The sequence below is a fragment of the Plodia interpunctella genome, chromosome Z (genome assembly GCF_027563975.2).
Source record: "Plodia interpunctella isolate USDA-ARS_2022_Savannah chromosome Z, ilPloInte3.2, whole genome shotgun sequence".
In the NCBI taxonomy this organism is placed as follows: Eukaryota; Metazoa; Arthropoda; class Insecta; order Lepidoptera; family Pyralidae; genus Plodia; species Plodia interpunctella.
Genome location: NC_071324.2, coordinates 7,608,028 through 7,625,348, shown reverse-complemented (window position 1 = coordinate 7,625,348; position 17,321 = coordinate 7,608,028). Strand labels below are relative to the sequence as shown.

At 32.2% G+C, this 17,321-nt stretch overlaps 1 protein-coding gene across 3 annotated transcripts in view; it reads left to right on the top strand.

The window, feature by feature from the left end:
- Nucleotides 1-1,123: 1,123 nt before the first annotated feature.
- Nucleotides 1,124-17,321, top strand: part of LOC128683061 (calcitonin gene-related peptide type 1 receptor-like) — a 30,144-nt gene continuing 13,946 nt past the window's right edge. The window contains exons 1-4 of one of the 3 annotated variants that reach the window (XM_053768271.2): nt 1,124-1,367; nt 6,055-6,290; nt 9,556-9,688; nt 12,657-12,747. In XM_053768271.2, coding sequence (XP_053624246.1) covers nt 6,161-6,290; nt 9,556-9,688; nt 12,657-12,747 — 354 coding nt within the window. In that variant the 5' untranslated portion in view covers nt 1,124-1,367; nt 6,055-6,160. Of the gene's footprint in view, nt 1,368-5,987; nt 6,291-9,555; nt 9,689-12,656; nt 12,748-17,321 lie in introns of those variants that run through there. The other 2 variants (XM_053768270.2, XM_053768272.2) reach the window with 2 other exon arrangements.

The window sequence follows — 17,321 nt, the reverse complement described above, 5'->3', positions numbered from 1 at the left end:
TGTTATAATTCAAGGATTTACCACGCTTCAATCAAGCCGGAATCGTCTATAACTCAGTGCATGAATCAATAATTTCAAAAAAATATTTATAGTCCATCCAACTATCTTTGATTGAATTCATAAACAAACTAAAATAAAAATCATTGAAATTCGTCTGCAAGCAAAATGTAATCAAACGAGCATGTATCATACTTTAAAAATATTTTCCTGCAATATATATATATATATGTATATTTTACTTTTGTTTCATATTCAACTTCCTATATTACTATACTAAGTAGTAACTAAAAACGTGATTGATGTATAAGTACCTCACGCAAAAGTACTAGAAGGTACCTACGGAACTTGCATATAACCAATTAATGTCTTTGAACTTCCAGTTTATGTGTACAAATATATAAGTATCCAATTCCACATACCTATATAGATAATTGCTAATTTTCCATCGCAACAAACAATGGAACCTCACACATATTATTGTTATTAAAGTTTTCCATTAATTTCAATCTCACCCTCACCTCCATACATAGGTATACGTGCCATCGCTAAACTTTGGTTAGCGTTCACTGTGTGTGCGTTCGATTCGTAAACTTTGGTAAGATAACAATAATAGAGATATTTCACACAATACGCAATCTGTTCGTCTATTGCCATTCAAAATAATATAACACAACTGAGACACATACAACAACATATAGATTTGTTAAAAAAAATAAAAAAAAACTATATAAAAATATATAAGTAATATAAGAATATGCTTAGTATTCAATGGAACTGTTTACTGCTTACTGTTTACTTAGTATGCAATGGAAATGAACTGTGAAAATATTAGAAAGTCAGACCTTGTCGTCGAATCATCTTCATATAACTGTCTGTGTACTAAATCAAATCATATCAAATTCTAATGATATTTAAAAAAATCATCAAATCAAAATGTGTAATAAATCAACGTGCTGTATATTTCTAAAGGTTATAAATATCTATTAAAAACTAACGTTATCTTTAGAAGATGTCTGAAAAATGGTACTAGAGTAGATTAATGGCAGAAAGTTGTGGAAATATAAAATGCGCAACAGCCTCGCAAGTGGGAAATGTTTGTTCCTTGCTTGAGGGCAGTCGGCTAGCTAGCGTCACCCCGCGCGCTCGCCGCTCCGCGCCGCGCTGCGCTCCTCCGCTACGTCGCGTTCGCACCGCGACTCGCGAACTCCATCATTAAACTTGCAAAGTTTAATGATAAATTATATTAATAAAACCCGGCACATCTACTCCTTACTTTAATCATATTGAGACAATTTTACACAAATTTAAAAGTTTAATCGCAACTTATGAGTTAAAGAATTGAAAAATAGAAGTATTCTTAAGTTGTTGTGAGTTAAAATTCAGTGTGTCGTTTGCTTAGTTGGCTAATAATACAATTTCCATAAAAACATATTGAAGTTTAATAAATAAAATTCAATGTAACTGATTTGACTTGTTTTGCTACTTCCGAAAGTTGGAAAACATTTAACAAACTCTTCAGATTAACTGAACTGTGACATGTCAAACCAATTCAATTTCTGGGTTAAGTATAGTTTACTTATGTAGTTAATAAATATTCTTAATAAATAAATAAAAACACGTATAACTGGATGCTGACATAAACTCATCTGCGATGTAATTAGCATTAAAAATTAAATAGCGAGTAGCTATGCGAATATTATTTTCTGTAACAGTAAGCATTGTGTCGTATATTACCTAATATATTTTATAATAACAACAATCTCATATTAATCGATATACTTTATACATTTTCATCTTTTATCATTCTTTTATACATGTGCGAATTGAAATTTTATGATTTGATAACATTTTGATGATATTGTATTATTTGGGAGCCCATTTTGACTTACAATTGATATTTACATACATTTGTCGAAAGTTACTTATCAAGTGTCAAGTTGTACTCCTAAAATATTTAAAGAGATTTTCTATCCGTCATATCCGACAGCGCGGCGGCGCGGCCCATTCGGTCCTCACATGGAATCAATTCCAATTGGAAGGTTCAAGGGTACTCGATCATAAACTCTGTGTCAAATTAGTGTGACAGTGAAGAAAAATTTTCTTCTGTGTCTGTATGTATATGACAAAATAGTATGATAGAAAGTCCGCACCCATCCTATTGTTGTTCAATTTTCTTATCTCCGCTGTCAAAGGAATCTTAAAAACAATTTTCTGATTTCATATTTCCACAGAAACTTTTACTACAGTTTTGTTTCAATATGTGCCAAACCGTTGCCAAGCTCAATTCAAGATGCTAAAACTATAGACATGAACCTAACAGTTACACTTTATGGAAATAATCATTTTTGTAGGTAAAGAAAAGTACACACGAACTGAAGTGTAAAAATAATAATATTTTTAATTATTTGAGCAAAAAGCTCATCTTCAGAATTAATAGGTATTTATAGTATTATCCATGGAATTAGTAGGTACTCCGTACAATGTATTACCTTACCGTGCACACTGCTGGCAGCCCTCGGGTTATGCTACCACGTGGCAATAACAAGCGGGGTTGCTACCTAGTATGGTTTTAGTATATTTGTTTTTGATGCCTAAAGAAGACGAAAAAAGCACATTTGAAAATAACTCATTCGTTTTAAATTTCTTTTGCAGAAACAATTAATGTAATAACACTTTGTGGTCACGAATTGTTGTTTGTTTAGGATGAACAGCAAAGAGTCACTAAAGCGAAATATTATTTTTTAATCTAAGTAATTTACATAACCCGATACGATATTGTAGCTATGTTTTTTAGGAAAGTCTACAATTTGGCCAAATCTATTTGTAGTCCTGAACCTAATAATAGATTTAATTATCTTTCTAGTAACATACATAATTAATGTATATTAACTAGTGCTAATTAAATGTGCAATGAGGATTGCAAGTATAATTAGTAGATAAGTACATACTCACGAATAAAAAAAACTAAGTTATAGTACTAATTAGAACTGTTCTCATCTCGGCATATTCGGAGTGCGTTCGGGGTTGTAACGCCGCCTGCGTCGATTTCAACCCGCCTTGGGAATGCTATAGTGGCCTCTCAGCTATTGGTCATATTCTAGGCCCTTCAATATTACTGTGTAATAATGGATCTTCACAATAAAACGATAAGGAAAACTTTAATGACCAGTCTGATATCAGAAACATCTTCAACGTCAACCACAAATAAAATAATCTGGTGTTTATCTTAATAATAAAGATCGCGCTAACATATTTTTATTTTGCTGTTATTTATCAAAAGGGTTCGGAAAATTTCTTAAGGGTCAAAGAGGCGTTACATTACTATTTTTTGCTCATCTATTTAACCTTTACATTGTAGTAGGAAACTCAATAATCTAAAGTATAATTTGAATTTAAATGTAATAAAGACAAACATCGATATTAAGTAGTTTTTACAAACACACATTTCGAATACAGTGTGAATTACCTAATAATAATATCTTCCAAAATATTGTTTATCGGTTTTTTGTATCTCACTATAGCATCAGCACATGTTATCCTGCTTTCCCCAAGTTCTCGCATTCTTTATTGTTGTTTGAAGGTAGCCAGGGGTAGGTACATATATCTACGCATTTCATACATAGGAACATGTAAACGGAATCCGTGTATATATTTGTGATTTGTAACTTTGTGTGATTTACAGGATATTTTCGCATACTTCATTGAGCTAGCATTAGCTGGATCGAATACCGAATACCATGTCACTTATGTCGAAAGCGACAGAGAAATTTTATTACGTACTTATTAATCTATAGACTTAAAAGACACTTAACGAACTTGAAAAGATTTTTAAATATAATACGTAAAAGACACTTAAAGAACTTGAAAAGATTTTTAAATATAATAAGTACAAGTAATTTATTATATGTATGAACAAACATGGGAATTTTTTTTGGCGCCTAATAATATCCCCTAGAAGTTAATTTACTTTCTGTGTTGCATTGATAAAAAATAGATAGGATTATTTTATTTTATTATTATGGCTAAATTTAGGGATGGTCCGAATATATCATTCTATGTAATAAGGCCTTCCCAGCATATTTGCAAGGGAATGTCTAAGGGATACGTCCACGATAACAAAAACTATCATGTGACCAGCTCCTGATTTATTTGATAAATTATATCTAATTCGGACTTTTTCTGCCGCCTGTTCTTAAGTATACTATTTTTCACGAAAGTATTTTTGTACATTGAATGAAAGCTAAATAAGTATCTTAGTTTACAATTATTATATTATTTATGATTATAGATAAGTAGCTATTCTGGATCATAAGTAGTTTTAAACTTGTAATTGGCCTTTTTTGTATGTTTGATACTAGTCGATACAGCAAGCATCTGTAACTTATAAACGACTAGGTATGTGTATTGTATGGTTATTCTAGTTTTAATTTATGCCATTATTTAAATTTCTTGGTGTAACGCGTAAAATATATAACGACAGAAACCGCGTCGACGCGCGTCAGTCCCGCCCTGCAAGCCGTTACAAAACCGTCGTCTTGCCTTTTGTTCGCTGTCGTATACAGTAAACTATGTCATACATAAATTTCTATTTCTATCATAACACCCATTGTAAACAACATAACAATATCATCATGTTTACGTTCTTGTTGATTACATGTAATGGGTAAACAAAAATCCTCCTGAAAATCCTTCAAGGATTTTGGCCTCTGATTATATGCATGTACATATGTATGGTCGCTGAGCCAGCGATTTATTAGTCGGCTCTCTGAAGGGCATCCAAGTGTCTGAGTACTTCATCACACCAGTTCTTGTTTGTCCACTCTTTTAACTGCGCGATCCCCTCTCGTGCTCTCAACGTGGTTAGGTCGAAGTCTTTGCATGGGTAAAGTGATGTCGAAAATTCAAAGTACACGACCGATCCCTACAGCATGTAATGAAAAGACAATAAATAATCTCTCAAATACCTAATATAAACCGTTTTTCTTATTAAAATACAGTAACAGAATCTCCGTTCAAAAATACACAATTGCCCATGAAAATATACAAAAATCGCTAATCCCAGATTCGACATGCAAATAGTTTTGTGTAGGTATAGATCTGGAGTACTTATATATGGATGTTAGGTACATTTAAGTTCGTTTTCTTTTGGATACCAAAGTCTCACTTTTAGAGTAACCTTAAATATCATTACATATCGGCTTTCCTGCTTCGTCGGGCAACTGAAATAAGTAGATAAAATATTTTTCTTACTTAATGGGATTCTAGCAACAAAAAAGGTCACAAATGACTGAGCACCTTCAAACGGAAATTAGGACTTGGCAATTCCCTTTACAAATAACGTATTTTAAGACCAAAAACAAAAACAACTTTTTGGATAATCCGTTATTTTAATATTGTAATATTTAAGTAGTTAAATAATTGTTATTACATAACTATCTTAAGCGATTTTGCCTGTATGGACCAAAGTATTAAAGATTGTTGACTAAGTAAAATTAATTATGTGCGTGTGGTCTGAGGGCACACTACTTGAAATTAATAATTATTAGATTGTTCAAACCTATACATAAGGCTTTCGTTACACTGCTAACAGATAAATTTATCTTACGTAAAATGTTCAAGTTTAATAAAGAAATAAATACTAAATACATAGACCTGAATTTCTTATTGCTTACAACTGTACAGCTTTGGTGTAACTGCTTGAAAGTTGATTCATGTTCTAGACAGTTATACACAGCAGCTGCCCCAGCTGGTTTTAATATTCCCTTTCATTTCAGCTTTTCTTATAAATAAACAATATGGTGCTGTTGTACTTGTCGTATATAAAATCATTACTTTAATGTTTTCTTTAATGATAAGTTTTAAAACGAAACGATGACTTTCATATATCCTTGTTTCCTCTACGTATATATTACGTACTACCCAGAAATTGAATATATTTTTTTAATTTGACCAATTTTATAATGTTATCTAATCGCCGCAAGAAACAAGTTAAACATGTCACTATTTGTATTACATTATATTTGAAATGTTAAAGACAAATACGTTCATATCTAGCATATATAGATAAAGTTATTTTATCTCAGTGAATCTAAAACAAACTATACAGTGTCTGTGATCATATCATTGATAAATTATAAAATGTGTACACAAAATAGTTAATATGCAGAATTCCACTCGATTTTTGGACCTGTCCACGGACCCCAAACTGCAGTTGCTCAATAGACTTATAAAAGAATGTTTTAGAGGAAATGTTACTCACAACACACAGCTTGCTTCAGTACATCCAACTGGTGAGTCACTTTGTATAATTTAGCAGGTAAGAGTATAGATACAATCCATTTAGTCGGTTATTATTTATAGAAATTTTGAAAATCAAACTGCCATATATGTTGGTTTCATTTAGTTTAATTACATCCATCAACATAATGACTACGTTACAATGAATCGATGCTGTGCATATTTGTCACCACAGAAACTTGTATGGTATACTAATCACAGAGAGATTGAATGGCTATTTGTTATGTTTTTATCTATAGCTTTGATTAACGGATATATATTACACAAAATAGTTAACACGTATTACATAAAATAGTATTATTATAATTAATATATATTACACAAAATATTTACAGAAGGTAGGCCAGGGAAGACGTTGATTAAATACGTAAATTCAAGTTTCATAAAATACTATTATATTCTATATTAATTATGTTCAGGACGTCGATTTACAAATAAAATGTTTTTTAATTTTCTTCAATAGTTATCCAAAAACCATTTTGTTCTGTCTGGGTAACATTCTGCTGACAGACAAGTGAATAGCGAAATCCCTTTTGCCCTGAACACCTTTTGGGTAAACCGAGATGTCGGTTGCTGTTGAATGATAAGGCATCTGTATCCACTAAATATCTGTCAGTATTTACGATGTTACCATCAAACCCATCCACTTTTTTTAATGTGTCAATATTATCATCAGACTACTTACTGGGTGTTACCATTTTCTTCCATTATATTAGATACCATTTTCTTTTAAATTCCCGCAAATTTGTCTTAAACATTTGTTTCAAACGTACAAACGTACAGTAGTTACTGTGAAATAAATGTTTCAAACGAATTATCCTTCAGTATACGAATATTAAATTAGTGCAGGTTTGACCACAAAATGTACAAAAAGGGTCAAATTCGTCCTCTTCAGAGATCGACAGCGATGAGCTAAACCACCACCACCTTTCGAAGAAATTACTTGCACACTAATACCGTTTTTTAAACTTAAGAAGCGTATGTTTAAAAAACTACGTACTATTACATAGGTATATTATGATAAATTATACAAACGTTCGTTCGTTACGTTCGGTTCGTGCCGAAAGTCCCGTTAATATAATTTTTGTAGTTATTTGTTACTATAATTTAATAAATATTACTCTAAAAGAAATGCGACTAATTTCTTCAACACGTGATTACACCACTTATTACAGCTAATAAAGTACGAGTATAGTTCGAGGGTGCAATTGCTTACACTCAACTCCGCTTTACATCTCAATTGTGAGGAAAGTAGAAAAAGACCGGCATTACAAGAATAGAACATTTTATTAGTCAACATTTTATATATTTTTTTCCTTAAAAAGAACCAAATAAAGAACTATTTAATTTTTTTTCAAGAACGAAGCACATTTATCCCGCCAGAGTACAGCACTGTATGTTAGGTAAACAAAAGCTTTGGCGCCCTTTTCTATGTTGATTAAAACGTTTATTTTAGAGTACTTTATTAATCCTTTCATTACGTGAGCATGCGTTTGTGAAAATATACAACAATGTAAAATATTCGGTTGCCGAAATATTGGGAAAAAACGTGTGTACCTTAGTTGTACCAGTATCGCTATCTGCGCTGAGCTTTGCGTAATATGCCCTATTGATGACTATGTTTGAAACATTCATACGAAGACAAGGCTGAATAGAGAAACGACCTCTTTGGTTATTGGGCTGAATGCATGATGTCTATTGTACGCGAACTTTTTGAAAGAGTGAAGTGTTTTTTTGAAATTACTTACCGCCTTCGGGCTTTTCTAGCTACATTATTACCTAGCGCTTTTTGGTCACCTACAAGCCCCATTCGGGCTAATAAGGACCTATTTGTCAAAATATGAAAGATGTAATAGTAGATTAGTAGCCAAGGGCTGTAAGGCCCCAATTGTAGCCCGAGATGTATATTTACTGGTGATGATTTACTTTAAAGTTTTGTAGAAAGGTGTAAATAGAATATAAACAATTATTTTTATTGATTCTGATATAAATATAGTTAGAAGGTATTTTCCATTTAATTTTGTTATATTTTAGTTTTGAACATAAAGATAATAGATGGCGCCACCAAGACGTTAAAAGCGCTATGGTTTCGCTCAGAAAAAAAGAATATACTTATATATGTACTTCCGAAACAAATCACTAGATAGATGGCGCCGCTAAAACTTTAAAATCTCTAAGTCGCGCTATGGTTTCTCTCTCACAAATCCTACCAAACTAATATTAAAAAGAGGTAAGCGTTTGTGAGTTGGTATGTTTGCGGCCTCGTAATCTCCGAAGCTACCAAACCGATTTTAAAAATTGTTATTACCAAGAAAGCTACATTATCCGTGATTGCTATAGGCATTTTTGTTTTGAAATAAATTAGTTCAATCGACATTTATGAAGTAATCCGAAAAAAAGCGCTAACTAAAATATCTTACTAGGCTACCATTGATACATGCATGCAATGTACTACAAAAATATAGGTTTTAGTAGATCCATAAAAAAGTCCGCGAAACAATACATCTATATTTTATTATTTATTTATTTATTTATTTATTTATTTATTTATTTATTTATTTATTTATTTATTTATTTATTTATTTATTTATTTATTTATTTATTTATTTATTTATTTATTTATTTATTTATTTATTTATTTATTTATTTATTTATTTATTTATTTATTTATTTATTTATTTATTTATTTATTTATTTACTTATTTATTTATTTATTTATTTATTGGCACATCAACAATATAAACATATGCATTACATTTTTACATTAAATCTTAAGTCTAGTTCTAATGTTTACATCTTTTACAGACGTGCACGGCATTCACTACAACTTTGATTACGTTGATACTTTCACATGCAATAAAATATATACCTAGTATACCTATATAGATATGTAGTATAATCAATAAAATCAACGATTTAACAACTTTTGGAATTTAATTTTAGATTTTTATTTTTAAATATCTATAAGACATTTTATATGTAAAATATATTTATTACATTAGCATTTTCATCCGGGATATCTACATATCGCATATAGTAAGAAGCGGAATTTGGACAAATTGTGGGACGAGATACGTAGCGGGAAACAGGAAATTGAACTAAAGATGAGAATTTGAATCATATACGTTTCATATGTCTTACAGGGTAGGTACGCGATAAAAAAGCTGCTGAGATTTTGCTATGAAATTCACGCGAGCGAAGCCGCAAGCAAAAGCTGGTAATTACATAAAACAAATGAGTAACATTTTATTTTTGCAGGTAATGTGCCCTGGTGTCCGCGAACTTTCGACGGGTTCGCCTGCTGGGACGAGACGCCGCCCGACTCCACGGTGTTACAGCCTTGTCCTGACTTTGTTGTTGGCTTTGACTCTCGTCGCTTTGCCTATAAAACGTAAGTATACACCAACCGGTGTAGGAAATAGAACAAACGTATAATTTAGAAGCTATTCTAAATCGAAGATATGGTTAGCAACGCAAGGTTTACGCCCAACAATATGATAAACATGGTCTATGGGACTTATTACGTTTGACCCTGTCTACTCCGTTAGTAATAACAACGTGCAGCTCAATACATAATAAGTTATACTTAAGTCTTTATCTATACAAATTCGTAAACTCATTATCTATACCTAGCATTGCACCATACATGCTAAAATACTCTAATATACAAATTATTATGTAGTTATATTTTGATATCATATAAAGATGCCAATGCATTCAATATTAACCAGATAGCGAGGAAATATAAGCGAAAATGATCCTCAATATTGAGCCGGTCATTAGCAGATATTTCTTTTAGAAACCCTCATAAACTGGTTTAATCATGACTCCTCCGCCGGCCTTACGCGATAAATCTAATAAGTACCCAGGACTATGTAGCTTTTTATTACACTAATTTAGCCATTTACTTGAATGAATTTACATTAAAAGCACTTAAAAACCGGCCAAGTGCGAGTCGGGCCCGCGCGCACTGAAGATTCCGTGCGAGAGTACATGGTTACAATAAGTATAAAATAGGCGAAAAGTCTATAAATAGGTAATTTCAAAATATATATTTTTTGTTCTTATTAAAAAGTATATATTTTAATAGCACCAGATCAAGAAAAAAACTAACGTCAAAGTTAACGGTGCAACGTGGGTGCAACTTAATAACTTACACTAACTTCATAATAAATCTTCAATAGCACTTATTTCTTAAATAAATTAAATACAACTTTTATCTGATGTAATATGAATGAATGAGATGATATGTAAAGGATGTGCTTTCTGGGTTCTTTTCTCCGACATTAATTTAAGCATCGTAGACCAGAGCCCGCTTTCTTACTTTTTTCTTCTTAACTTCACACTATCGTTTAAATTCTAGTAAATGATCCTGGTAGACCAGGACCACATAGAAGCCAGATATTTATTCCCTACCTGATTTTAGTGTGTGATCATAAAGATTTCTAAGACCCCTCGCCTAAAACACACCCACCCGTGACAGAAAAGGCAAACTTCACCAAATATATAATTTACAGGGAATTTATAAAATGGGAATGCAAGTATAGCTGAATGCTGCAAAGATATGAACAATAAAAAAAAACATTTTGTTTAATAAGTGTTGCGGGCTAAATTCATTTCGAATTATATAAGGGCACAGGGACTGTCTCCGTCAAGTAAAGAGATTTATTTATTTATATAATTAGATTTTATATAACTTGGCCATTGACTTCACCTTATCAACATAAAATTATGCTGAATGTCCAACGGACGGTCACATAAAACGTTATACTTGGCTTGGTTTTACTTCTTCTTCTTTACTTCATCAAGACTGGACTAATTAAGCAAACCGTGTACTACAAAAACTTCACTGTCAATATTTTTCACCGATAAGCTACCGATATATTCAATCTTACAGTACAAATGAAACTGTCAAGAGAACGTAATGTATTGTAGCGTTTCGGAAGGAACTCCCGTCATCCATCAATAACTTCTACAAATATTAGCTTGTGGTGTACTGCAGTAAAGCAATCAATAGAAATATGAGATCGTACAAAATTATCTACTAAAAGTTGTAGATGTTTATTTAGAAAGCAGATTTAATGGGCAGGCAGCGGTCGAGTGGCCGACTGTATTTGTTTTCGTGCGTCTGGCTTCCATCTTGGCCGCGGCCATTACTGCCAGTGCAAGTGGCTAAACACGCATGGGCAATATTTTATTTAAAAATACTTTATCTTCGTGACGACATGGCGTCATCAAAGGCCTGTACATTCAAGAACAAACGTTTACAATTCTCGTCAGTCACTCCATTAAAGGCTATGTTTAAATAGAAAACCTAACAATTATAATCGTAGAATTACAAATCGACTTACTTAGTTTTTATGTAGGTATACATTATTTATTATCCTTTGCTAGAATACATCTTACCAGGGTAGACCACATAACATTTTATGATTGTCGATCCATTTAGTCCACTGGAACTATTATGCCTGTTGGACCACCGGAACTGATACATGAGAGAGCCACATGTTCCGTACAAATTGTGCCCCTGAATATTAGTAAGAACAATTCTCGTTGATGAGCTGGTGGACGGGCCATATTTATGATAAATTTTCATGGAGCCTCCACTGACTAATACTAAAAATGACATTGGACGGATTTTGGCGCGAAGTTAAGTTTGCAGGTAAAATAATACTATAATAAGCTGATTAATTTGTCAAAATAACCTCAGAAACTTAGCTCAGGAGAGTAAATATTAATATTAATAAATCTAGAATGTTCTTATTATCACTCATCATTTTACCCTCAGATTCTAGACAGCATACAGTCCATTTAATAAAATCTGCAACGAGATTTGTCCTGTCTGTTTCCTCAAGTGACATAATGTCGCATCTTGTTAACTTTGAGTTAGTAAATAATTAATTGGACAGCAACGACTTACTATCGTAATAGAATGAAAATGTTTCAATTTCATTCTATCACGATACTATTTCGTATTACTAATAAAAACATATTATTATTAAAGCTTTTGTAGGGAATTTCACGTGTAATTAAAATGGAGGTTTCGTGTAATTAAAATTTGACATCAGTGTTAACACGCTCGAGAAGAAGATTCAAATTCACTTCAATCAACGTCAAATTGGACACTAGTGGTAATACTATTTTGCCTGCCACTTTGGGCCTTATATTGCGAGCATAGATTATAGGTTAAAATATTTGACGCATACAACCAAACAAACAAGCATTAAACTTTATAAAAATGCTTGTAAAAAAAGGTAACCTACTCTATATCTTTTAATAAACTTCAGTAGGTACATCGAGAGGCAAAATATATGGCGAAGAATGTAACACGAGGGTGATATACTGTGTACTCGTTGCAGATGCACCGAGAACGGGACTTGGTTCACACACCCCCAGGCTGCCTCCCCTTGGACCAATTACACCTCGTGTGTGGACATGGAGGACTTGAACGTATGTATACAATACCACGTCACCGTTGGTAAAATATGTGATACCATTTTATATTTATAGTGTTATATTTTATACAATATACCATTTATATACAATATCTTGTGCGAATTTACGAATATTCTATTATATCACTGGCTAATACAGTATTTTAGTAACGAATTTGGAAGTACCTTAGGGAATTATATTATGTAACAAAGATACACCCCGATGTGAGAGCACCAACTCTCTTGCTGTTTATAGTCTTAGCTAATTTTGTTTGATTTGTACCTACTTTTTTGTATATTGACAGACAAAATATTATTTTTTTATTTTGACTGAAATGATGTTGGTTTGGACAGTTTGCAATTTTCCATTATTAAAATGACATTACATATTAGTATTTAATGAGGTTGGAAACTTAGGACTACATCTAAATATGATTAGACAGCAGTTTCATATCTAAATCGCCTGAAGACTATACTCGCGATATTGTCATACCGTTACGGTTACATCATTTAGGGCTAACTAAAAAATGCATAATCAATACTAACATTATCGTACAGATAGTAATATTATTTTAAAAAACGAAAATTTTATTTATTATAACCTTATAACATCATAACAGTAATGACACCAAAAAGCAATGTTATAAGTACATGAATAAGTGTATAATAATGGGTATTACATAAAATATATAGGTATGTATCTTACTTAGATACATTTAATATGAGTTCATGTATTTCCGAACGACAAGCATGATTTTTGACAGGCTATCATTAAAAACATCTGCTTCATTAGCTACAGGGTTAACAATCCTTATAGCTGATAGTGACAAGGGAGCAAACTTAAGTAAATTGGTTCTAGCAACTGGAACGTCAAACAGAGCGGGCTGGCGCCGCGCGATCACATAGTCATTGGGTACTAGCAACTATTTGAAAGTTTGTATGCTAGATGTATGTTTATACGGACACCTTATAAAAATGTAGTGTTACAAAAATAATTCTTTTATGTTCTACACCTATAGAGAAGTTAAATAGTTTCAACATATAAATTCAAGAATATGGTGTATGTACGAGTAAGTACCTAGACATGCACGGGATTTTATTATAGCAGCGCGATATACTCTTATGAATCTATGAACAGGTAAGTATATCAGAGAAAAGTGTAGTTTAAACATATGGGTGGTGTTTTATGTATATGAATGAATACATTTATTTTTAGGCAATCACGGTACATACATGTATACCGTAATCATACCGTGATTGCCTAAAAATCTAGTTAAGTTATCTAATTTCTAGGACAAAAAAAGAGTTATTGAGAGAGAAAGAGAGATTAATGAAAATATTGCCCAGTAGCAGTACATTACGAATACATTTAATCATATTACTATAATTATATATTTTTTAGCATTAAGTTAACTACAAATTACTAGTATTTTGTGCAATAAGGTTTAAATAGATAAAATTTATAATAATACAAGTAATTAAAATAGGGTGTGTGATTTTCATTCTTACTCTTTCGTGTAGAATCTACAAGGCACTAGTCATGAAATACTTATAGAAAAATAAAATACCTTTTCCATGATTTTGTGAGCTAATATGCGCTAGAGTGCCAAAGCAAAACTAATGGTGACATTCACAGAGTGCACTGATCTAATGAAGCACTCTATCTTACATCCAATTATATGTAACAAATATTATTTTAAGAATATATACTAACCATTTAATTATAATTTACTTAATGGCTTACTTAGGCCCCGAAGAATTTTCCAGATATAGTATTTTAGCTATTTGGGTTTACTTCACTAGTGTACATTAATATTCCTTTGAAATATCATAAAGATTTTAAATTAAAGATCAAGAATCAAATTTTTATCAGATTTAAGTACGACTAGATGGACATGAGTTGGTATGGGGTAAAACATCTATCATCAAAAGTCTACATCAACTAAGTTTAACTCATAGTGGAGGTTACATGTCAAGTATTCAAAGATCGTATAAATATTCCAATAAAATGGTTCATAACTTTCGATATTGAAGAATCGCTGGGTCCCGCGTCAGCGCCGTAACTATCTACGTTTTTGACCGGTGTAGAAACTTTTTGATGGTACCCATGGAGCATAGGATTGCTATGAGGGCCTGAATAATCTCATCTTCATTCTAACAGTAGATACTGCGTTAATGCTAGATTTGATGATAATCAGTCTATAATCATTAATAGAGATATTAAGAGAAAAAGAAAAAAGGTATGTTTTTATTTTTCTTTCTTAATAAAAAATGCAAGTGATCCCCGTGACCAGATAAGCGAGCAGATAATATGTCCATACCGATGCATGATAGGTATTTGCACTGTGTGGTAATTATTAGATATCATAGCAAATTCGGACAGAAAACTTAGTAAATTTTTGACTGAATCAAGAATATGGAATTCGGAAGCCAATCGCACCTACGTTTTATCAATCATCAATATTAATACATATAATAAAACAGTAAAAAAAGTATTTCTGTACAATGAAGATATTTCAATAAAAAAAATTAGATCGATAGAGAATCAGTAATAGAATAACATTTTTTTAAGTCTGTCTGTTTGTCTGTTTATCTGTTTGTTTGCACACGCTAATCTCTGGATCTACTCTGGTCGGATTCGAAAGAAACTTTTTTGTTGTATAGCTATAAAGTCTAGTCAACATAAAGGGTATAATTTATTTTGGAAACTAGAACAGCTCTAATAAAAACTGTAGGAAATATAGAAAAGTCACCTTAACAAAAATTGTTCGAATTGTTGTAACAGATATGACAAAAGCGCCTTAACAAAAGTTGGTCAGCCTGATGAGCATTTTCTGTAGACTTTTAAAAATCGAAGATATGGAACACCTGATGATGAACTTCAACAGACCAGCTACACTATAACAGATGTGACAAAAGCGCCTTAACAAAAGTTGATCAGCCTAATGAGCATTTTTAACATAGGTATTTATAAAAAGACTCATTTGGTCCACGTTTTTAACCATGATTCACAAACCTCTTGAGACTCATAAAAATCTATTTTATTCCCCATGTCTTTGCCGCGAGCAACACTTTTTTTTATAATATATATGAAAATGACATCTTAGTAAAAGTTAACCAATCTGATCAATCATTTTCTGTTAAGTAAAGTCTTAGCAGAAATTGTTCAACCGGAGGAGCAGTAACGGTTGGCGTATTAAAATAAGGAGATTTCGAACATTTCTGAAACGGAAGTTCTGTAATAAATTTAATACCCTATACTATTATAACATAAGCTGGGAGTACCTCCACGAGGTGAAGGCGGAAATAGTTTGGGCTAAGTTTCGATGACCACGGAAGTTATTCGTTGAAAACTTGCCTGAACTGTTACGCGAACGAAGTCGCGGGCATCAGCTATCAGTTTACCCATGTAACATTATTAACTGCGGCCCCTGAAACTGCCCAGGGGCAGGTGGTCCCCAGGTCCGGAGCAAGTGCTTGTGGAAAATAAACACGCCACTCGCCGGGGACCACATTAGCGTCAGCTGCCCTCTTCGAAGCCTATTTAGCTGCCAACAATCCATCATGGTTATCCCTAAGCGAAATATATTTTCAATTTTCTAGATTCTTTATTCAATTATAACAATAAACAGCAAAATAAAAAGAGTTTGACAAACTAAAAAGAACTTCATTCATATTATCAACATATTGTTGTATATTAACAACATTAATCTAAGTAAGAACAATGTTCTTGTGACTTCGGAAACAAATGAACATATTTTGAAAAAACTATTTCTTACTTCACAAATTAGTACGTAACGTATTTAACACGCAATTCATTTCCCTATATATTTACTTTTCCTTTCCATATAAATCAAGTTAATTATAGTTATTATACAATATTGAGAATTTAACTCATTGTTTATATACTTTATCAAAATCATTCATTCATTATTTCATTCATTCATTCATTCATTCATTCATTCATTCATTCATTCATTCATTCATTCATTCATTCATTCAAATCATTCGTCTTTCCGTTTGAACATTATATTTTTGACGCTTTACCAGCCTCATGTATTTTAACACTTTCCACTCTATTTGTCGGTATCACTTTAAGCGTAATTAATTATGGTGTTTGCATCCGTCGACTCCAAGTTACCATGTCCGGTATACCTCATTTAAAACCGGAACATATTTACATTCGATTTATATACAAATTAATATAATTTATTTACTCGATGGTGTGACGCAAACAGCAAAGTCGCACTACGCATACCATATGGTATGCGTAGTGCGACTTTGCTGTTGTTTAATTACTGGTCGGTTATATAACCGACCAGTAATGAAACAACAGCCGAAAATTAAGTTTATCTTGAGTCGTCAGCCATGAATACAAGTGAGCATACTCATAGGAGTGAGAGAGAAAGCCTTATTGTTACGGATGAATGAGATTTTGGATCTTTCCACGAACGAATATAACTATACACCTTCCCTAAAGATACCTGATAAAATATGTTATTCTTTCCTTCCATAGATAAAAGAAATATTTTCCTTCCCTATATCTAATATCAAAGTGACAGAGTCAAGAGTCACTTGACGAAATTTAAT